At 41.5% G+C, this 23716-nt stretch overlaps 1 protein-coding gene across 1 annotated transcript in view; it reads left to right on the top strand.

Moving 5' to 3' along the window:
- SPECC1L (sperm antigen with calponin homology and coiled-coil domains 1 like) overlaps positions 1–23311 on the top strand; it is a 58573-nt gene extending 35262 nt beyond the window's left edge. Inside the window, exons 11-16 of the mRNA XM_054996216.1 lie at positions 617–700; positions 2167–2323; positions 7982–8084; positions 18607–18723; positions 19487–19546; positions 20468–23311. Coding sequence (XP_054852191.1) covers positions 617–700; positions 2167–2323; positions 7982–8084; positions 18607–18723; positions 19487–19546; positions 20468–20557 — 611 coding nt within the window. The 3' untranslated portion in view covers positions 20558–23311. The remainder of the gene's footprint in view (positions 1–616; positions 701–2166; positions 2324–7981; positions 8085–18606; positions 18724–19486; positions 19547–20467) is intronic.
- Positions 23312–23716: the final 405 nt, after the last annotated feature.

The raw sequence follows: 23716 nt of genomic DNA, 5'->3' as shown, positions 1-23716 counted from the left end.
TGGTTCTTAATTGAAAGAAATGACACTGACAGTAGCTTAGATACTATGCTGCTTGAACAAAGGCATGCTGTGTAAGCAGTGACTTCCCTACTTCCCCTCTTTTGGTTTTCCTCTCCAGTGGACCCTGAAGAACATCACTGGGGTCAGATGGGGGTGGGGGACTGTTAGCAAAAGTGCCTATTGCAAGTGGAAAGGTCTCTTAGGATCCAAGTAAGCTTATACTAATGTCTTTCAGGCTGGTGACAAATATTAAGTAAGTAAACCATTGTAAGCTAATGAAATGTTTTCTACTTTTAGTCAAACAAGCCTAATATGCAGTAGAATGAGTTTATAGAATGGACTGAACTAAATCCTGCATTTGGAGGATATATTTTAACAGCAGCATGTTTCTTTTTAAAAATCTTCCTTGGAATCGGAACACTAGCATAGCAAGCACTGAGTTATTAGAACGTCTCTTCCTTGTGTGCTAGTTTCTTATTTAAAGGCAGTTGAAAGTTGTATTCCTAACCTGTGGTCTGAAGTAGTACAGTCCGTTTTGTGAGTTCATTCTGATGTATGTTTAGACCAGGAATAAGAAAACTTTTATATGAAATGATCTCCTTTTTTCTCTGTACAGATCATCTGCTGAGAACTTCCTCTACCAGCAGACCAGCTTCTTTGCCAAGAGTGCCTGCCATGGAAAGTGCCAAATGTATTTCTGGTAATAACATGGATCTTTGGCATTGGTGGACATTTGCACCACCCTATTTTTGTCCTTGCTTCATATTTTTCTCCCTTGCAAGCATCTATCATGCTCTTCACTTACTATTTTATTTATTTATTTTGTTTGTTTGTTTGTTTATTATATTTTTAACCCGCCCTCCCAACAAGTGGGCTCAGGGCGAGGTACAACATTGATTAAAATACAACATAAAAACAATAAACACAGCATAAAAACAGCATCAATAAAACCATTCCAAGACGGGCAGTCCTGCACTCCTGCCTGTCAGCATAGAAAAAGGGGAGGTAGTAGCGGACAGATAGATTACTGTACCCCTTTTTGGGGCAGCCAGCAGTGGACCCTCCATAACCCCTCATAGAAGGAGACTAGTGGAATGCTCAGCACTGATGGACTAAAATTAGCCTCCACCATATGCCTGGCGAAACATCTTTGTCTTACAGGCCTGCCTAAATGATACAAGATTATGGTGGGCCCGAGTGTCCTCAGACAGAGAGTTCCACCAGGTTGGGGCCAGGACCGAAAAGGCCCTGGCCCTGGTAGAGGCCAGCCGAGCCTCCCTAGGGCCAGGGACCATCAGTAGATGTTTTCCAGTTGAACAAAGCGCTCTTTGGGGCATGTACAGGGAGAGACGGTCCCTTAGGTATGCTGGTCCCAGGCCATTTAGGGTTTTATAGGTCAGAACCAACACCTTGAACCGGATCCGGAATTCTACTGGGAGCCAGTGAAGCTACTGCAAGATAGGTGTAATGTGTGTCCTACACGAAGCTCCAGTTAGGACATGCGCAGCAGCATTTTGGACTCATTGAAGTCTCCGGATCAAGCCCAAGGGCAGCCCTGCGTAGAGCGAGTTACAGAGCTAGTTTTATGTAAGACATAAAAAGGAGTCTTGTTGCACCTTTCAAGAACTAACATTCATTTGTGTTTTGTGACCCCACAGCATCAGGCAAAGTGGGGTGGAGCTCTCTATGGACTCTGTAATGAATAGAAGCCTGAGTATTGCAGGCAGAGTGCAGGAGGAGAGTTGTCTGGTGACCAAGGAAGGTTTTCTTCCCTTGATTTAAATGTATGAAAGAGAAGAAAACTAGGACTAGGAACAGACAAAGAGGGTTGTCCCTTTGCCCATTAAAAATGTCAGAAACTCATGTCATAATTCTAACTTGAGATTTTCAATGCAACCATAAAAGCCTATATTTCTGGAAAACTTTTTTCCTCACTAATTAAAATTTAAATTGCGACAGTATATGTTACGAAGCACAGGCAGCATTTACAAATCTAGCCTTCTCCTGGGCACCAGAATATACATTCCTGATGAAAACCCACCTTTTTTGTTCCTTTTGGTACATTCCATGCCATCTGTATATTGGTTAGATGGGTTTGCTGTCAACCTGGACAAATGACAACTCTCATTCAGTACAGAGTCCACAATGTTTTTTGTTCCATTTCAGTGTCTAGGCGAAGCAGTGAAGAAATCAAGAGGGACATTACGGCTCCTGATGGAGCAACTCCAGCTTCTCTCATGGCCATTGGGACCACTTCACCACAGCTGTCACTCTCATCTTCACCTACAGCGTCTGTCACCCCTACAACACGTAATAGAATAAGGTACACATAGCTTGTTACTGCACAGCTGTAATAGGAATTGGTCTTCATCTAAGGATATCTTGTAAAGTTGTCCGTGGATAGATTCTTTTACCGTTTTGGTAGATAAAAGGTAGAAATTCATATCTAATAAGAAAACCAATTTCTTGCTTTTCTTTCTCATAATGCAAAAATACTGGATTTTTATATGTAGTTTTTGATAAAGTTCTGAGTGAAGAGAGAGATGTGAAACTCTAGAGATGGGTAAATGGTCACTATACAATAAACCAGTCCAAAACAAACATGCAGCAATGAAGTATAGTATAGAGGACAGTAAAGCACATCCTCTGACTCCTCTAAGTCCGGTTCAGTTGGTTTTAATTTTTGAGGCTGCTCATTTGCATTTAAATGAAACTTAAGGACAAAGTCATGGGTTGGATCTCATCAAAAAATCCAAATGCAAAACCAGGGCAGGGGGAATTCTCACCTCCTGCAGAAGCCCTGCAAGTCCCCCATCGTGTTGCTCTTGTAAGTATCACAACCCCCAGAAACAGCATTTCAGAGGGCATTTTGGGCTGCTGCAGGAGGGAGGAGGCAGGGAGGTTGTGCTTTCATTTATGGAATTTAGATGTAATACGCCTCCATAAGAACAGTTTTGACAGGGAAGCGTTATCCTATGATATGAGCATGTAAACTGGCCTTGAGATTCTCAAGTTGTCACATTTTGTGTGAATGAGACACATGAACCTTGTTTTGAAGCAGATCTTATCTTCATTAGACTTTGTTTCTCTTCAGTGGTACTTCAGCTATACCTGTGGGCTAGTAGCCTCTTTGTCTTATCACTTAGCTGCTCTCACATCAGATAATCAGTTTGTCTTTTAGCTCAAGTGCTCATAGATGCTGACCTTAAGCCAATTGCAGTAGTAGCCACCTCTGGAGCAGCCCTGGCAAGTGCCTTGTACCAAAAAGGAGGCACAGTGAAATTGAATACCACATCACATTGGCATCAGGGGAGGGGCTGGAAAATGGCCTTCACTGATATCTGCAAATTGAATAAGGGATTAACTAAGTAACTGTCACAGTGGGCATCATCTCTCTGCAGTCATTTTAGCTTTGCCTGTAGATCCCCCCAGTACTACTGTGTATGGGAACTACACCCTCAAATTTCCATCAGAATCCATCAGAGTATATGTACCTAAGGCACTTGACATTGGTTTTTCATTAAGAGACCCTGCAGCAGGTTACCTAGAGGGTATGGTGGTACATCTTCTGATTCCAGACATAGAGGCCTGAGCTGTTGGTCAAGGAGGATGGCTGCCTTGTGCTGTAGTACAAAGGCCAGTATAATATACTTTTGTCCTCCAAGAAGAGGGGCAGGATAGCACAGCACTCATGTCCTGCTCAGGTGAGCAGTTGCAGATGTCCTTGGGAATCCTTAGTTGAAGCATGCTGCTATGGAGGCAACCTCCCCTGCCCAGGCCTGTTACAAAAGGATCTCCCAAGCACTGGGAGATGGAATCCAAGGGGACAGGTTCTTCCTTGACAGCAGTAGCCTGAGCAACAACACTGGAAGTCTGACAAATGGGTGGATCTTGAGGACATGTATTATTATTTATTATTTATTTTCGATTTTTATTCCACCCTCCCCACAATTCCAGCAGGCTCAGGGCGGATTGCAAGATACATAAAGGTTAAAATATATAAAACAATTATTATAATTAACGATTCTAAAAACATCTCATTTACACAATTAAAATATAATTATAAATATCAGGATAGCAGCACAGAATTCGACTGATCAAAAATTTAAAACAACTTCAGAGCACCTCTGCATTAAAACATTTTTTAAAAACGGGGTATTGGTTTTGGGGGAGGGCCTCATCAACCAGCCAGGGGGGCTCCACCTAGCATTGCCCATATGCCTGGTGGAATAGCTCCGTCTTGCAGGCCCAGCAAAAGGATAACAAATCTTGCCGGGCCTTAGTCTCTTCAGACAGAGCGTTCCACCAGGCTGGGGCCAGGATCGAAAAGGCACTGGCCCTGGTCGATGCCAGGCGAGCCTTCCTGGGACCAGGGACCTTTAACAGCTGTTTCTCACTGGAACGGAGAGTCCTCTAGGGTTCATATGGGGAGAGGCGGTCCCGCAGAGAAGCCGGTCCCAGTCCGCATAGGGCTGTATAGGTTAATACTAAAACCTTGAACCTGATTCGGTACTCCACTGGTAGCCAGTGCAGCTGACGCAGTGCCGGTGTTATATGCTCACACATCGGCAGGCCCGTGATAACACATGCCGCCACATTCTGCACCAGCTGTAACCGCCGGATCAGGTTCAGGGGAAGCCCTGTGTAGAGTGCGTTACAGTAGTCTAACCTAGAGGTGACCGTTGCCTGGACCACTGTAGTCAAGTTGCGGGATGAAAAATAGGGGGCAAGCTGCCTGGCCTGTCGAAGATAGAAAAATGAGGACCTGGCGACCGCCGTGATCTGAGCCTCCATTGTCAATGAGGCATCCAGAATCACCCCCAGGCTCCTGACTCTCAGGGCTGGCGTAAGCACCGCCCCCTCGAGTGCAGGAAGCCAGGGGCCCAATATGCAAGTCCATCATTAACTTTAATGATCAGATTTAGGTGGGTTGTACTTACTCACCCACATCAGCCTGCCAGATGTCTGCTTGCTTCAGTTTTTGCTAGCCATGATGCTCTTACCTGGAGATACCAGGTATTGCAGGGGCTGCCTGCAAAGCAGGTACATGAGGTATTAACCTTCCAGTTAGAATCCCTCCTGATTCAAGAGCAACGGTACACAAACCATTGGTCCGCAAACTTGAAGGCAGCAGCAGCACACCAGATCTACTGGGCATGGCTACTGGTATTTGGTATTTAGACCCCTAAAAAAGCTGGTTCTGATCCTTGGGGACATGGGACTGGCTATAGGTTCTATTGATATCTACTTTGGTGCTTCTGCCTCAGTGTCTGGCTGCTGCTGTGCTTCTTGGTAGTGGCCCCATAATCACTGTATTGACCGGTTCACCTTTGCTACTTTCTGCCACCTTTTCTGTTGGACCTTGTTTTCCCTGGATACTTCAGAAGATTAATGAGAGCCACCAACTCTGGAACGCAGCCCAACCTGGCCATCTCCAGTGTTGCTCCTCTCCTGGCTGCTGCTTGACATTTAAGTCATCTGTCTTGGCCTGCAGCATGGAGTTCCACAGTCACCAGGTCATGAATTGTTCTAAATATAAAGAAGCTGTGTCTGAGAACACGAGCACAGATAATACCACTATATATTTTTCACTTGGATGCAGCTATGCTTTTAATCATATAAAATTCATTGCTAACGCCTATTTCTCAGAGTATATAATTGCTGTTAAACTTTCTTTAGTTTGAAAGTTTGTATAAATCTTTGTAAGATCCCCTGTTAGGTCTTCAGTGTTTCTGTGCATTATTAGAATATCTTGGGGAAGGGCATGTACTGCAAGCTCTAAACTATTAATCAGTCCTTGGATTTGGAATGCAAGTGACCTAACAAACTCATTTATAAGATTAATATTTGTTGTAAGCCACTTCTCATTGTGTCCACACAGTTCATTTCATTTGTTTCCTGCAACACTATTTTCAAAACAAAGAACTTGACATAAACTGCGTTCCTTACTGGAATTCAGAAACAAACTGTACTGTTCTCTCACAATGTTATGCATGTTTAGCTTTTAAAAAGAAAAAAAGATGCAGAGTTCCTGTATGCTTTCAGTTCATCTAGTATGTTAATTTATGTTTTCCTATTTTGTTTGTTGTACCAGCTGCCTAGTCTGGATGCAAGGCTCCAATTTAAAACAACAGGCAGCACTGATGCAGAGCGTGAACAAAATTTAAGGCCATCTACATGCATGTTGGACAATAAGTCTTACACACATAGGCTTTCTGTTTAAGATTCAGTCATTATTTACAAAGTAAGGGTGTGAAGCCACAAGTATTTCCTTCCCCATCTCAAGAACTGCTTCAAAGGCTGATGTGCTAGGAAAGATTTTTGCTAGCTTCTGTAGTATATTATCCTACAATTTCTTTAAAGTTTCAACTGTATGTATTGTTTTAATTTAAAGACCCTGTTTGCTTTGAAGTCTATGCATAGAAAACAGGCATCTCAAGGAGAAGGGTAGGCTCGAACTCTTCTTGACACGTTGGTTGTCAATGTATTGGGACTTTTTCCCAAAAGGAAGAGTCTTTTAAAGTAGTATAGTCAAGAAACAAGTTTACTTCCTCATCTGCCTTTGTTGGGAGCTAAGCCATAATCATATTTTATGAAGAGTCTATGGGAGTGGACACTATCCAGCAGAAATTGGAGTAGGAATAAAAAAACATTAAAAAAAATCTCTTTCCTCTTGGCTCAAGGTAGCTTGCGATAATAATTAAAACATTACAAGTTAAAACCAAAATAAAATCAACCCTAAATTCCTCCCTCCGTAAAGATGCCTGCTGTTCCACACCCCTAAAGGTCTCTAGCAAGGCAGCATCCCTCATCTCTTCAGGGAGCCTGTTCTTCAGGGTGGGAGCCACAATGGATAAGGCCTAGGCTCTGGTCAGTGCTAGGTATGCCACTCTTAAGTGTGGGAACAGCCAGCAGGTGGCAGCCTGAAGACTGTAGTTGGCACACATGACCATATAGAAGCAGACAGTGTTTCAGATGTGTGGGTGCCAGACCATGAAGGGCTTTAAAAGTCAAAAACAGCACCCTGAATTGAACTCAGAAACAAACTGGCAACCTGTGTAGTTATTTCAGAAGAGGCAATGTATACTCCCATGTCTGGCTGCCACATTCTCTCTCTCTCTCTCTCTCTCTCTCTCTCTCTCTCTCTCTCTCTCTCTCTCTCTCTCTCTCTCTGTGTGTGTGTGTGTGTGTGTGTGTGTGTGTGTGTGTGTGTGTCACACACACACACACAGAGTAACAGGTTGTAAAAACATGTCATGTGACATCACACGCTCTGAATTTCCACCTTCACTCCACTTTGCTGGCTCAGTAAAGTGATAAATGCATTCTTTTCCTACCAGTTATCAAGAGGCAGAGGGAGACAACATTGGGTTTCCTGATCTCAATAGTAGCCACACATCTCCCATAACATGTATTTCCAATCAAAGCATTTGAAAGAAGGTAGTTTGTCAGTAGTTAATACTCCAACTTGCTTTTCTTTCAAGGTGACATTCTTAATCAGTCATAAACTGTAGAGAGATACCATCAGTTTATTTTCTAAATTCAAAGTAAAGCTGTTCAGTATGGCTCAATGTTCAGTTTAGGATATGCCTCAAATACTATTATCCAAGGTTAGGATTAGAAAAATGATATGCATCAATCCTTCTGAAGATTCATTTGCATCTGTCTTAAAGCGTTCCCTTCGTGTGTGCATGTCTCCCAGTGAAATATGCACAGTAAATTATCCTTGTTGCTAAGTACCTCGGACATGGCAGTGTCTGGGTCAATGGCAAGCAGGTTGCCTACTGGAAATTGGTTTCATGGGTCCTAAGGAGAAAACAAGAATGCAGGCAAAATATTGCTCAGCTTACAAGGTCACCATAAATGACTTAGCTTGGCCCAATATAAATTTGAGAAGTGGGGAGATAGCAAAGCCCCTTGTAACTTTTTAAAAACGTAATTAAGAGAATGATGCATTATGAACTTTAAACTTTTTTTATAGAGAAGAAAGGAAAGACCCTTTGTCTGCTCTGGCAAGAGAATATGGAGGCTCCAAGAGGAATGCTTTATTGAAATGGTGCCAGAAGAAGACAGAAGGCTATCAGGTAACTGCAGCTTTGCCTCTACACAGTGCAAACATAGGAGCCTCTGCCAGAAACCAGCAGCATAAGAGAGGCTGCCACACAGTTCACTGCATATATTGTGAGGGAACTCAGTATATATTGTACTTGCAAGAACATATGCTGCAAATCTTAGCTATTATTAATAGTCACACTGCAATAACGTAAATGAATCTTCTGGCAAAGCAGTTGGTCCCTCATTAAAGAAGACTAAAATAACTTGCTTCCCTTTCACACACTAGTCATTCCCATTATGTAGTGTTAGCAATGAGAGAGGGTTCACGCTAGTAAAGCCTCTCCAAATGCCAGCATTACAGTACTTAGAAGGAAGAAGTTGAATTCATGTATGATTATTTTTGTGTGTGTACCTACATGATGTTGCTAATAAACTTATACAAAGCCAGAAAGAACTACGCAAGCTTGTCATTCTCTTGTTCTGTGGTTGATTTATTAAAACACAAGGCCTTTCAGGCCAGTAAGGTTGTGAACTCTCTAGCAGAACTTGTTTTGGTAAACTTGTATTGAAAGCATTTAGAATTCTCAAGCTGTCAAAAGGTTTTTTTTTCTTTTTTACTTTGTCAGTAGTTTGAGCCTCACAATACAGGGGGAAGCTGAAAGACCACGTAACAGGATAGGGAGGGGAGCATTAATAGGAAGGCTACTCTTTCAGTACAATGGGAGACGTCATGCTGTGTAGACAGAGGGCATCCCTCCCCTGCTTCCTTGGCATCTCTGCATCTATCAAATGATTCTATTTCTGAATGTAGTCCTGTTTGCAGAGGAGGTCTTTTACTTCCGCACTTGTTAAAGGCAGGATGCTAGATATTTCTGAATAAATCATAAAAAGAAACGTTCCTGTTCAGATATTTTAATTTGTAATTTATCACAGGAAGGTACTGTAGACTTTCTATTTCAGGCAGTCAGTACCAAAAAACCCCTTCTGCTTTGCTCCTATTGATTGGCTACTTCTTATGAATCTTCTTGTGTAGGTGTGGGTGCAAAAAAAATTTCGTGTCTGGCTGCTTGGGCAACTGACATGACTTTCAACATGTGCTCTTCCATGCACACTCACATTATGATGTGCCTTTGAGTCAAGTAAGCTTGTTTTGCGAGGGGGCAAAATATACTAGTCTTAATGCCACAAGGTCATCCACCTCAAACTGAAGAGGTGCCACCCACCCAGTCCCCATGGAAAAGACGAGGTTTTAAGAAAGGGATGTCACTGCCTTCAGAGTTCAGTGGGTGGAAAGACCCTCATCGGGATGTCTTCCTCATCTCTGAAGAGAGGGCGTGACCATGATAAATATAGGGTTCTGTTTTGGTTTCAGTTTGTTTTTGCGGGCCGGAAAGTGGACCTTTATAAAAAAAAAAAAGTGCATAGATGTGCTAAGAAACTCCTTCCACCTGTGGGAACAACTTATTTTTGTATATGCCACCTTGAGCTGCTTGGTGGAAGGACGGATAAAAATGCACTAGATGGGTAAAGTACTGGGGCACTCTGAAGAAATGTAGCTACTATTTCAGTGGTGGGGGACTGTAGAGCTACTTATAATATGAATCATTTGGGGGGTAGTGGGCTGCAGTGATATGAGTGGAAACAAATGTTTTGTCAACATTGTATATGCGATGGATGTGACTTTCATCCTGAAACCTTCTGCCTTTCTAGGTTTTATTCAAAAGTATGGTATATAAAAAGCACAGCAAACCCTGTGATAGCATATAAAAATAATATACAATCCTGTAGGAAGTTTTCCTGTGCAAGACTATTCATTTAAATGGGTGCAAAAATAAGTCTAGCATGCAGTCATGAATAGGGTCTTATCATTGAATACCCTGTGGTATGATATGGTATGACCCAGCTTTCTCCAGCTGCTCGGATCCATGAAAATAGGAGGCATGTAAATGCAAGGCTTACTGAGCAGCAGAAGGCAGAAGACAACTGCTTTCCCACATAGATAATCATTGCCAAGCAATAAGCCTCTACTGCAGGATGAGCATTTGTCTGCACACCTGATCACTCATTAGTTTCTGGGAAGGAGCATCAATCTGGTATGACTGCTGGACAGTTGGTTACCTCTCTCCTTTGCTGTGTAATTAGTGAATGACGCTGCCCCATAATAGTTTCATCATATTCAAACAAGGCAAAAAGTACATGTGCTTCTACTTGACTTGTGTGTCCTGTGGTATGACTCATTTCTAGGATTTATAACAATGTAAAAGCTCCCTTTCCCTGAATGTTAAATAGTGGCGGCAGTAGCGAGACATTTCCTGTTTGAAACAATTCCTTTCTAATGCTAAGCATAGCAGCTGGCAGCGTTTTCCAAGTATCTTCCCTAGCAACTTTTTAACCAAATGATAAGTGTGTTTATATCAGAGAACAACAATAATTGGCCAGTCTCTCTTGCCATGTTATATTTGTTCACTATTCACTGGTCTGGCTGTCTCTCTTGAGCAGTATAATTTGTTTCATTTCATGATATTCATTGCTGATTTTACTGTGTTGGCAGCATAATTAATGCCTGTTAGGTAAGCATGTGCGATACTCTTTTTCCAAGACTCAGGATTTGAAAAGTGGTTGAGTATCATTGGCAAAGGAAAAAGGAATTCTGTCAAGGGAATTGTTACTTTTTTAATAGTTGGAATACTAAAATGCTTTATGAATTCTAAGTGGATCATACACATTATCTTGTAATCTTTAGCAGTAGTCCTATAATATAGGCTAGTATTGTTATCTCTATGCTGTAAATGGGGGACTGAGGTTGATAAAGTGGGTTGTCACTAGTCAATTCATGGCAGAGACAAGATTTAAACTAGACATCTTGGATCATGCATCACTCTCTTAACTGCTACTCCAGCTTTAAAAACTTCCTTCCTTAAAGAAAAAGAATGGGTTACAGCATAAGGAAACCACAGCAGTTTTCTTAAATCTACATTGTTAAAACTTTAATACAGATTTGTCACTTTTGCTGCCCTGTGACTGCAGAGCTGAGAGAAAGATACCTTTGCCTCTGCATAAGAACACCTATGGGATCTTTTGCTTCTCTTAAGCCTGCAGAAAAAAATCTTTGGGAGCCTTCTAGAGGTAAAATAAAAGATTTTTGATGCCAACTCTGACTACTTTAAAGAGGTTAGCATTATGCAACACACCTCAAGAGGGAGGAGCAGCTGAATTCCTGTTCTGTTGTTTGACAGCTGTAGTAATAGTATCACAAAGAATTTTTTTCTTAATGTATGGATTCACTTCACCTTCTATTCCCTTTCTACCTTTCTTCATCTCCAGTTGTCTTTCTTTCTTCCATCTCAGTGGAGATGTTTCTTTGCCCTGTAGATCACATTCCAGATGTGCTTACAGTGCAGAGGGAAATGGTTTTATACTGGCAGAAATTATTGCCTTCCCTGCCTTGACAAGGAGCACAGACAGAATCCTGCCTGCACTGTTGAAGTACCAATCAGGCTCATAACAACCAATCATTCAGACTTTGCTCAGTTCTTTAGGAGTCTGCCTTGCAGTTATCCAGCACGGTAGCTTAGTTTCCACTCACATCATTCTCAACAAGACCGATCTGCTTGGTCTGACATCCCCTGATACTGTTTTTACAGCCATGTAATTCAGGCCTATGGCCACTACCTGCTTCTATTACAAAATTGGCAAGTCTACCATTGCTTCACTAAGCTTAGTGGGACACCTAACTCTAGCATTGATCCAGCTAGCCGTTGTAAGTACAGACACTTCCAGTACCCATATTCACACTTTCCTGGGCACCTGGATATTCAGCTAGAGGCTTGATCTGGCATGCTTTGAAACAGAGACCATGGGGGATGCTGTTGCTCTGAGAAGACATGGTGGTGAACTTAAAAGGAAATTGTGTACTTCAGGTACTTGACAGTGGCAGTAATTTTGCTGTGCTATTAGTTGGCATGTCAGTTGTTTCTTCCTTCCATGACAGCTCACTTGACTAGGTTAGTTGCCAGCTCTAGAGATTTTAGCAGCAGTATACTCATACGCAAACTCTATTATAGGGCAACCACCTGGTTTCCGCCATCCACCTTCATCAAATATTAAGCTGTGGATATACAGGCCAAGACAGTTGTGGCCCCATTGAGCTGTGCTCTGGATCCTGTTTGCATAATTGCACATGTTCTCACTTCTGGACAGGACAATTTGCAGGTCTTTTCTGTAGACGTGTCTCCACAGAGAACAACAACAGGTTGCTTACCTGTAACTGACTGAGTGGTCATCTGTGCAGTTATCTTACCCTGCTGCATCGAGTAAGGGAAGGTCTGGGCAGGACTATGTGCTCCACCCCTTTGAGGCATATATTGTATTGCTGTTCTCAGGACAAGTGGTTGGCACCAAAAATCTTTTAAAAGGCTCTCAAGGATTATCTTTGGAGACAAAATTTCAGGTGTGACTGCATAGATGATCACTCAAAGAACATCAGTTGCAGAAAAGTAACCTGTTCCTCTTCCTTCCTCTCAATAAAGCTCAGCCCTATAACTAACCAGATGACTAAGGGACAATTAATAGATGGATCATCTTTGCCCTGCAAGTATACCAGCAATGGAAGGTCAACTTAGCCCCCATTGGATATAAATGTAACTCCTCACTACTTCATTTTGGCATTTTATTTGGTGGCAGTGAAATGTAATGGGATTGATCTTGCCTTTCATCTGTCCTAAAATTTGGCTGCCATCAGCGATGTGTGCAGAAGGAATTTCTGAGTGGAGTTGGGAAGAATATTCTAAAACACATCTCCACTTCGAATTACTCTGCTTCAGACATCAGCTGCACATAGTAAGGCCACAGTATTCATTTCTCATAGATCAAGTTAATTCTTATGTACTTTACTCAGTATTCTTCATAACTTCTCTATCATTTTCATTATGAAATCCTACATTTTATGCCAGAAAATTTAAAACTTTGAACCTTATCCAGAAGTTTAATAGTTTGATTTTTTTGTCCCTTTGATTCTTCAGATGAGTTTAGCTTAAGGGTGCCACTGTGCTTTGCACTTGAATAAGGTTGTCTAACATGTCGAGATGACTGAAGAGATCCTTAGGGGGAGATCATGTGGTGGCATCAAATAATGATCTACTATCTAGTTCTGTTCTTGGAGGATCCAGTCACTTTCCCATGCAACAGTGCATGTTTCCCACACACCAATCAAGCTTATAGTAAATTGACATTATTCTCAGCTAGTTCCTCCATTGTTCCTGAAATAGCTTTATGTACTGTGGTTGTGGGTGGCTTGCTTTTCTCTTTTTCAAGCTATTCTTAGTTCAAAGTAATGACACGGGGTGGGGCTGACATTGCTAGCAACTTGATGCCTGTTTGTCACGATTTCACATTCTACAGGAAACCTGGTGGCCTACCATATATTCATGGATGTTTTTACATATACCAAAACAACTTTGCTGACACATACAAGTGCTCAGTTGAGAATTAATACAACTTAGTGGCATATTTTGGAGATCTCTCTAGAGTCTCACAGCAAAATGTTAGATACCTCATGTCCTCATGTTTGATCATCTTTCAGAGGAAGATAAGACCTGAGCACTTAGTCATAGGTGACTTAACAAATTGATCAAACATTGATACTAACCATATCAAGTTTGCAGTTAGTCAGCATTCCTGCCATAAACCTGCAGTGTCGTTGCAACTTCCTGTTTATCACTCCTACCTCTAAATCTTTGTTTCCTTTCGCCAACTGCTACTGGCTATGTTGATTAAGTTAATGTTTGCAGCTGACATTAAATGATTGGTGTTTCCTACTTTGAGGGCTAAAAACCATAAGAAATAGTGCCCTCCTAATTATGGACATTACAGATGGACCCTAAGAATGATAAATGGAAAGATGTTACTGATGGCTTTACCAGCATAGTATCTCAAAACACACACAGCTGTGAGGTAATTATAAAGGCAGTGCAGGTGGATGCACAAACATGAGTAGGGACCAGAGTATTAGGGATTTCTAGTAACATCTATGAGAAAAACAGATCCACTAGAATGAAAAAGTGCCTCTGTTTGGTCTTCCATTACAGCTCTTCTTTCTAAACACTTCATAGCTCTTCAGCTGCTGTTCATTTTTCCCTGTTTAAATTTACCCATATCAATTGCCTTAAAGTTTTTAACACTTCTGAGCTCCTTGTAAAATGCCCACTATGACATGTGATTTAGAGGGCTCATAAAGTAGCTGTAGCACCTTTTCCGATCAGTAGACAAGGTCTTTTCTGCTGACATGTCAAGAAATGATTTTGACTTTAAACAATCTACAATGTTCAAATTTTCCTAGAGCGAAATTGGTGACACACAAAAGGGATAAGGGTGCAAGCTCTAGAATTGTCTTATGAGGTAACTAAAAAACTTATGGGACATGACACAATGCTATCCTTAGATGGAGTTACTTTATTTTAAAAAAATAACTCTTCCATAGTTCTGGTCATTCAGGCTCTAATGCCTTCATAAAAATAATTAGGACTCAAAAGTCCTTAATTCCATCAATACTTTCATCAATTCCATCAATTCTTAATAGGTTGCGAGGAAAATTGAGAAAGGAAGTCTGTTCCTTTCCCCTTTCTTTATAGTAGGGAGAATGGTACTTTTAAAACAATTCCCACATAGCTCTCAAGCTGAGCTGTGAGTGAGAAGGAGACTTTTTTACATGATTCATAGTATACTGACGGTGCAAGCAAATGCAATGCTGCTCTAGTCTAAGCCCGTTTACAGTCAGTAAGCTTGGAAGAATTCTGCATAAAATTGTGTAAATCACATGCGTTTTGAATCTTCAATTCCAAAATATGGCACTAAGTGATGAGGGTGGGCAGATATTTACAATTGAGTCATTTAATAAAGAAAACAGACTAGATCAAAATCTCAAAGGACAATATGCGAGGGAATATTCTAAAAATGTACAAGGTGGGTTGTATAAAAATATAAAATTAATACGAAAGCCATCTTTGTCTGGAAGACTGAATGCTAGAGACTCCAAAAGCAGGCTCATATTTGGGCAGTTTACAGTGGTTAAGCGGATGGGCCTGTAAGAATTTTAGTTTATCATCATGTCTTCTGTCTTCCATGTGAGAACTGAATGCGTGCAAGCCAACCACAGATCTTCTAAAGCTCCTAGAGGTACGAGGTGCTTGCCTAGCCTTTTCACACGCTATTCTCCTTGGTGTGGCTATAAAAGGTGGGGCAAACGGTTCCTTCCCTAGGTTCTTCTTTAACCTTTAAGAAGGATGTGTTCTTTGCTCCGTTACTGGATTCCAACGATAGATGCAAGTTTGGGCCTTTGGATCCATAACTTCAAAAGCACTATTCAAGAAGTGTTCACAGTATGGAACTAAGATGACCCAATCCTATGAGCATGACAAATACCTGTTTTGTCTGGGCAAGAGCTTTGTTGTATGTGGTCTGCAAACAATTTATGCCCAAAGCACACCATGAAAGGGCATTGTTTAAAGCAGCTCTGTGGGAGTCAGCCTCGAAGGGCTCCTACTGGCTCCAATCAAAATGTTGCAGATATTGGACTGCAGCATCCAGAACAGGCCTCTTGATTCCTCCAGCATGTTTGACACCTGTTGCTGATCAGAACCAGTCGGTTCCAGCCACACCTTTGACGGTTCCACCTCGGTGCCAATCAGAGCCGCCTATGAAAAAAGCTAAGCTCAAGTGAAAACATGTCAGCTTCGAAGATGCAAAAGAGGAAAATGTCCTCCTCTTCAGCTCCAAACATGTCTGTTGCATCAAGTCCACCCAGGGCTCTGAGAACTCCGTCTCCAACCCCTAGCTGGTGCTCTGCTTCAATTCTGTCCCTTTCTGAGGGTGAGATTCCTGAAGTTTTGAAACCATCAACAGCTATCCACTACTGACATTGCCAATACAGTCTGTGGAAGCACAAAAGGGTTCCTCAGATCCATATGAGAATAACAATAAATTGGAACTGACTCCTTACTGTAGACACCATCAGTTCCAGTATTCTCCATATGGTTCCCCATACCATTACTACGTTTATAGGTTTGAAGCTTCTCCAGGCATATACCCACCCCATCATTAATTCTTTCATGACGAAGAATCCTATCTTTCTGTTTGTACAGAACCAAGATGAAAATCGAAACCTGCTTCAATTCCAGACACAGTTCCAGAAAATAATTCTGCTATGCTCACCAAAAGTTCTTACAGAGGACTGTGCTGTTCCCCAAGTGAGGGCCTCTGTCATGTATGCCTGCCTGCAGTACATGCCATGTGTATGTTATGTGCAACTTATTAATCCGCTGACACTATGGAGAGTTCTGAGTACCATTCATTGTCAGTTATTTGGAAGTTCAGTGTGTTATCTCCGCTTTGAAGTTAAACAGTTTCACTTCTGTAGCCAATGGCCTTGAGGCCAGAGGCAGCTAGTCTGAATTGTATCTTCCCTGAGAACAGGGATGATTTCATACCCAATTTGCGATTGTTGCTTATTGTAGTCTAAACTCTGATACTTTTTGTCTCTGGTGTTCGCACCAGAATTTCAACGGGCTACTAACCTGGGGCCGGGACATTAACCTATAACTAACCATGCTTTCCCTCAATATGTCACTTCTGCCAATTCCACTGTCTGAGCACCTTGAACCTGATAGATTTCTAATAAAAGTTACTTCAGCCAAATCACCTGTGTGATTGCTGTGGAGAACTTGGGGATTTACATGCCAAGGACTGACAATCTCCACTTACATACAGAGCAGTTAGTCCAGATGGTGAGATCCTTGGACATTAAGGTGACTTGCTCTGCTCTGATCTCTTCAGATTCAGTCTTCAAGGTCCTTCACTTAGAAGTGGCTGGCCCGGTGACTTTTCCAGTCATGCAAGGCATGTTAGATGTGATGTATGGTCCAGGCTGGCCTCGACTTCTACAACGTCTAAGAAGCAATGTATAAGATGAAACAGGAAGGTTCAGGTTTTCTGTTTACTCACCCTTCTGCCAAGTCTGTTGTTACTGAGACCCTCCAGGGCAGGGGCCTCCAGAAAAGCACAGGCCACTCGACTCTTTATCAATAAGGAGGGCAGGAAAGATACACTGGGCAAGAAATTTTATGCTTACATAGCCTTAACCTTTAGAATCGGTAATTATGAAGCTATCAAAGCCCGCTATCAGCTTTTCTTATGGAAAAAGATAGGCCCATACCTGAGCCTCATACTTGATGAGAAACAAAGGCTTGCGAACATTTTTGCAGGGAGAAGCTCTAAGGCTCTCCAACAAATCAATACAGCCAGGCATATTGGAGATTGCTGTTCGAGTGCTATGGCCTCCACAATTGCGATATGTAGGCATGCATGGTTCAGAACCACAGTCTTAGCACCTCACCATAGGATGAGGGTAGAAGACCTTAACTTTGAGGGTACAGATCTATTTTCGTCCACAGTGGACAACACACTAAAAAAGATTTAAAATGATAAGGTGACGGCGAGATCTTTGGGTACACACCCCCTTACCCGAATCTCTTTAGGCAGAGATATCCTCCAAGGGCATATGCACCCTACAGTAGTAGATACAATTGGTTCTATCCTCAACCGGTGCACACTCTGCCCAAAGGATCTCAACACTCCTAACACTTGATGTTAAATGTGCTTTGTTCTTCTACTTGGACAGGATAGCTCCTTTCCAAAAGGATTCTCATCTATTTATCTCATTTAAAGAGCCCCCAAAAGGTGTGAAGGTCACCTCACAGTCCATTTCAAATTGAATAGTTTGGCTCATTTAAGGATTGTTATCATAAATCTAAACAACCATGTCCATTGCAAGTTACAGCGCACTCTACAAGGGTGCAGTCCACATTGTCAAGCCTTTCATTTCGGCATCCCTATAGTGGAACTGCATAAGGTGGCCAGTTGGTCTACACCATCCACATTCATCAAGCATTATGCAAGGCAGTCCTGAAGAGTCTTTTCCATTAAAGAGCTACATGCCCATCTAAATTAGCTCGATAATCTCCCATGTGGGGCTGCACAGAAGACATGACACTGAAAACAGGGTTGCATTTACCTGTAATTGTTGTTTATTGAGTGTTCTTCTGTGCAAGCACACATCCCTTCCTCCTTCCCAACCATGTGCTCTTTATTATTAATTTCCTTTCTACACTGGAGGCTTAGAGAACTGAGGGAGGGAGCGGCTTGCGCTTGCCCCACCTTTTATAGCTGCACCAAGGGGGAAAGTGTGCAAAAAGGATAGGCGAGCATCTCATGCCTCTAGTAGCTTTAGAACAGCTGGCCTGCATATGCGTAGTTCCCATATGTGCTTGCACACATGTAAGTGCATACCTGTTTTGCCCTGTTCAGTTTTGAATGAGCTAGCAATTTTCTGAAGTTTACTTTCTAACTCTTTGTAGTGTGCCTTTCAGTCCTTTTCCACTGTATAGTTTGCCTCTTAAGATGGCTTGTTCAGCACTGTTACAGTAAAAATGCTCCTTGGAAGTAAGCCTTGGAAGTTAATTTATTGTCTATCTAATGTGTGTATTTTCTCCCTCATAGAATATTGACATCACAAACTTCAGCAGCAGTTGGAATGATGGATTGGCTTTTTGTGCTGTTCTCCATACTTACCTCCCAGCTCACATTCCCTATCAAGAGCTGAACAGTCAGGATAAGGTCAAGTGTTATACTCAGCTGTGTCTAATGTGGTTAAAATACTGCTAGATGCCATAACTCCTTATTCAGACGTTCATATCCTTAATTACCTTTTCCCCGCATAATGTTCCTACCTTTTGTAGGAACACTTTCGTTGTACTTCCCCCTCCCACTTTGCTAAAGATCTTTCTCAGTCTGAGACCCTGGCTAGCAATATGTTGACTCAGATTTTTTTTTCTACATACAAAGCAAACACAAGACAACGTGGTGAAGTTTGAACTTAAAATTTCACACTATTCCTCCTCACTTTCTGTTTGTAAAATATTACATATATCATTCATAAAGAACCATGCTTTTTTAAAATTCCTTTGGCTCCAGTGCCTCCCTCAAGCAGTATGTTATGTTTTTAATATAATTGTTGCAGAAATCGCTGAGTAAAGTGTTAAAGTTTCTTCCTCTTCAGTGGAATTTCTACACTAGTATAAATAAGGTCATTCTTACAGAAAATACCTTATACTTTAAAGGTACTAAACAATGTGTGTGTGTGTGTGTGTGTGTGTGTGTGCGTGCGCGCGCGCGCGCGCGCGCGTGTGTGAGAGAGAGAGAGAGAGAGAGATGTTTGTGTGTGTGGTGTGTGTGTGTGTGTTAGGTAGTAAGGGAAAGTGAATTAAGTTGCTATTTTAAAATGTGATAAACTTTTTGGACAAGCCAGTATGGCAGTGTTTCTGAAAGTTAAATTGTGCAGTCTTTGTAATAACTTTGTAATAACTTACTGTACTTTCAGAGGAGAAATTTCACTCTGGCTTTCCAGGCAGCAGAAAGTGTTGGCATCAAATCCACATTGGTAAGTCATGAGTGCAATTTGTCTAAATGTATATTTGATGTTCTACGAAGGAATTCTAGGCTAGAACCATGGGAAATGTCTTCATGATGAAACTGGAAAGTTCCTCTTATGCAGTGTGCAAGTATCCTTCACTGCTTTTCAGTATCCCACTTCAGGACAGGTGCTATTAATATTTAAAACAAAGCAGACTAAAAATATACTGAAAGTCTTCCACAGCCTACACCATCTTGTATTAATGAGAGCAGTCAAATGCACATTCTGCTTAAGAGAGAAATTACACTTCAGATATTTTGAATTTCAGAGGAGGCATATCTACCAAAAGTTTAAAAATAAGTCTCCTTGATCATTGTCACGGTCTTTGCCAGCTTGTGTGTGTGTACAAAAAGTGTAAAAACAAGCATGTGCTCCTTTGAAAGTCATCAGTGTTTTTAGCCAAGGAGCTAAATAATGGCCACTGATAATGTCAATCTGATGGGCCATGGCTCAGTGGCAGAGCGTAATGCTTGTCTTGCTGAAGGTCCCAGATTCAATCCCCAGCATCCCCAGTTAAAAAGTTTAAAAGAGCAGGTAGTAGGTGATAGGAAAGACTTATGCCTAATGCCCAGGAGAGCCTAATGCCCAGTCTGAACAGACAATACTGACCTTGATGGACCAGTGGTCTGACTCATTGTGAGATAACTTCATATGTTCAATCTATAAGTATAAGAAACTACAATTCCCAAACAAATCTGTGTACCCTCTCTTCCCAGGCTGTGCCAAGCTGAACCAAATTAAGGGTTGAGACTGTTTATCAACAGTCTTTTATAAGTGACTTGAAATATTGTGATTAAGATGAACATGATGCTTTCCTAGTTTTTTTGCAAGTTGTGGATAACTTCTTTATATTTTGTTTTCCTCCCTTCTCCTTCCCCTTTTTGGTAGGATATTAACGAGATGGTACGAACGGAGCGTCCGGACTGGCAAAATGTCATGCTGTATGTTACAGCAATTTACAAATACTTTGAAACCTGAGAGTCTGAATAACAAAGAGGAACATTAGGCAAAGCCAAAATCCAACTTGATACGGTAATCTCGACTGGCACAGGCCACATCCCTTGGCCTCCAATGAAACTCCTACAGACTATTTTGAGTGGCTTTTGTGAACAAGGTTTTGTTACAGTGCTTGGGGGAAACCCAAACAGCTAAACTAGCCAGATTAAATTATTAGCCCCAAAAGCCTGAACTTTAAGAACAGCCTTGTATAGACCTCAAGTTTTCATACTTTTAAGGAAGAGGAGTGAACTGAATGGATGCCACAGAATACACAAGATTTAAATGGACAGCAGAAATTAAGAGATCTGTATGATTGAATTTCTAATACCTTTCTCCACAGAACACCCCAAAAGGTTGGATGAATCATCTGCTTGTAGCACCCCAAGTATGGGAACGAGTTACTTATAGTCTAGTTATTGCCTTATATCTCCACCTCTGCCAAGTACACAACTTCTATAGGAAGTAAGAGGTTTGGTGTGTGAGTGTGTGTGTGTCCCCACATCAAGCTCCACCTGACTGAAGAATGGTGTCGTTTCTGAACTGAGACTGGCCCAGTGAAAAAGCTATTCATTGTAAGGATACGTGTTTAAGCCTACCTCTGCTCTCCAATAACATGGCTTCCAACTTTATTACTGGATTAACTCCAGCATTAGCACACACAATTCCCAACTTTGAGGACACTACCCTATTTTTTTTCTCCTAAAGGAATTTTCTTGGTGTGGATTTTACTTTCTTTTTCCCACCTGCAGACTTCCTAGCATATTTGGCAAGTGGAACTTTTCCTTTGAAGAAATTCTGATGATGTATTATTAAAAGAGTTGGAAAAATTGTTTTAGTCATTGGATAAGGGTATGCTCCTTTTAAAAAAGAACTTTCAGTAGTTAGCAATAATAGTTCCTTGCCTCTGTGCCCAGCTAGCTTTGCAGTGTGTTCTGATCTGTGCATCCACCAAGAGCTGCTGCTGCATATCCTGGGTCTATTTAAAAGGAGTTTCAATGATTTTCCCCACGTAGGCTTTCTTGAAATGAATAGTGCTTTCCCAAAAGCAGTACTTGGTAGGCTGTACTTCTTAGACTAAACTTGCTTTTATGTCATATTAACAGTGCCATCCTAAGTGGAGGCCCACCCTTCTAAGCCCCTTGATTTCTACAGGGTGGAGCTCCACTTAGGATGGCACTATAAAGCTGATAGGGAAAGAAAATTGCAAAACTTACCTTGATTCTTGTATTATGTTGTTGAATACACCTAGCAAAATTCTCTGGGTGAAAACTATTCATGCAAGTGCCTTACTTGCCCTGAGTTAAGAGAAGCTGCAGCTCCAGGGCACTGCATGCACAGAAGGCCTACCAATTCCTAAGGCACCTAGTTGCAGTAGTGGGACTTGGATGAAGGGCTGCTGCGATTCTATCCTTCAGAAGTTATGAAGGTTTCTGCTCCTACCATGGAGCAGTTCAGTCACTGTGGAGAACCCAGAATTGTCATTGCTGGGGTTTTGTTTGTTTGCTAATGAACTCTGTTAGCCTTTGTTTATAAATGTACTTAGCTGTTTTCTACTCAGCAGGCCAATAATTTTGCAATTATTTCTGTATACCTGGAACTCCTAAAGGACACTTTGAATGACATAGGTGTGTAAATTCAAGAATGTAATCCAGATCCCAGGCTAGTTGCCAAAGGACCCCCAGGGCAGGGTACAGATGCCAGAACAGCATCTTGAGGCAGGCCAGAACAAGCTCTGGAGATCATAGCCAGAGTCAGTTTCATTGTACCTCCAGTAAAAGCTCCATTATGAATACAGTTTACAGTACGAGGAATATGGCAAAACTTGTTCAGGGCTGTAAAATGCCTTTCCAGGGCAACTCTTTTTCCCAGTTACGTTTCTCTTCCTTTCAAATCTGTAGCTAAAGTACCTAAAAGACTAGCCTGCAAGTAAACAGGGTTGATGTTTCCCAATGAGGGGAGTTATATTTCAAAAACCTTTTTTATCCCACCCCAAAAATGTAAATGGAACTTGCCCTTTTACAGTTTTCCCTTTTTGTTCAATCCTAAAACTAGACACTACAACACCATAATTTTATTACTGAGTTCCTGCTTTCTCATTGCTACGGTACTAAGGGTGTGCACCATTTAGTTGCCAATGAACTGACAGTGTCTTGCTCCACAGTGATGCTTCTTTATTTATTGCATTGTAATTGAAGAAATACAAGAGCCCTCTTCCGTTTACATCCAGTTACTGAGCTTGAGCTCATTGGTAATAAGACCGGTTTTGAGCAGAATCCTATATATATAGACTCATTGACTTAACTTAAAGTGCAAGTTAAAGCACATGGACTTGGTTAAAAAGGCAGCTTCATTATGAAGGAAGTGAGGAGGAAACAGGTGATCATATTGGTTTGGAAGTTGGTGTATGAAGCAAAACTAATGGTAGGTTGCTTCCTTGCACTGATTATCTGAAACTTTTTGTGGTGTGAAGTCTGAACTGTAGAGAAATCATGTCAGAGAAGTCAGAGAAATAAATGACTTTACCAAGAGAAACTCTCAGAGGGATGAAATGATTTTTTAAAATTCCTCCCGAAAGCAGAAGATGGGCTCAAGAAGAAAATCTTTGCTCTTGGTTTGATGCTTATCTATAGAACTTGAAAAGGCATTACTCAGCTCATCACCTTAAAAAGACCAATTAAATTACACTTTACTGTAAAATGCATTCTTGCTGTTTTCAGTTTTGTTCTATTAAATATTTTTAAATATAGTGTAAAAAAAGGACTATGTGCTTGATTGGGGGGGTGGGGGGCATTTAATTAATTGTCTTCAAAGTGCCTGTACATTTAACGCCTCTGAGTCACAAACCAAAAAGAATCATCATACTTGAGGGGGCTTGCTCAGTGTTCTGAAGCCTCAGGGTCCTTGACGATGAGAATAAGTCTTTGTGGGGTTAATCTCTGAAGGGAGGCAGGAATACTGTCTTTACCAGGCAAGGTGATCAGGCTGAGGTGTTTGGTCAAAGCCTCAACTACACAACAGACCCTGCAGAAGGCAAGTGTCAGAAGATACACACTATGGTGGAAAAGTGGCAGCGTGGTGGTGGCAGGCCAGCACTCAAGTGGGAAAGTATTCCAACCAGCACATCGACATTTTAAAAAA

The sequence above is a fragment of the Eublepharis macularius genome, chromosome 13, assembly GCF_028583425.1.
Source record: "Eublepharis macularius isolate TG4126 chromosome 13, MPM_Emac_v1.0, whole genome shotgun sequence".
NCBI lineage: Eukaryota > Metazoa > Chordata > Lepidosauria > Squamata > Eublepharidae > Eublepharis > Eublepharis macularius.
The sequence above is the reverse complement of the archived record's forward strand: the minus strand, read 5'-3'. Positions and strand labels throughout refer to the sequence as shown.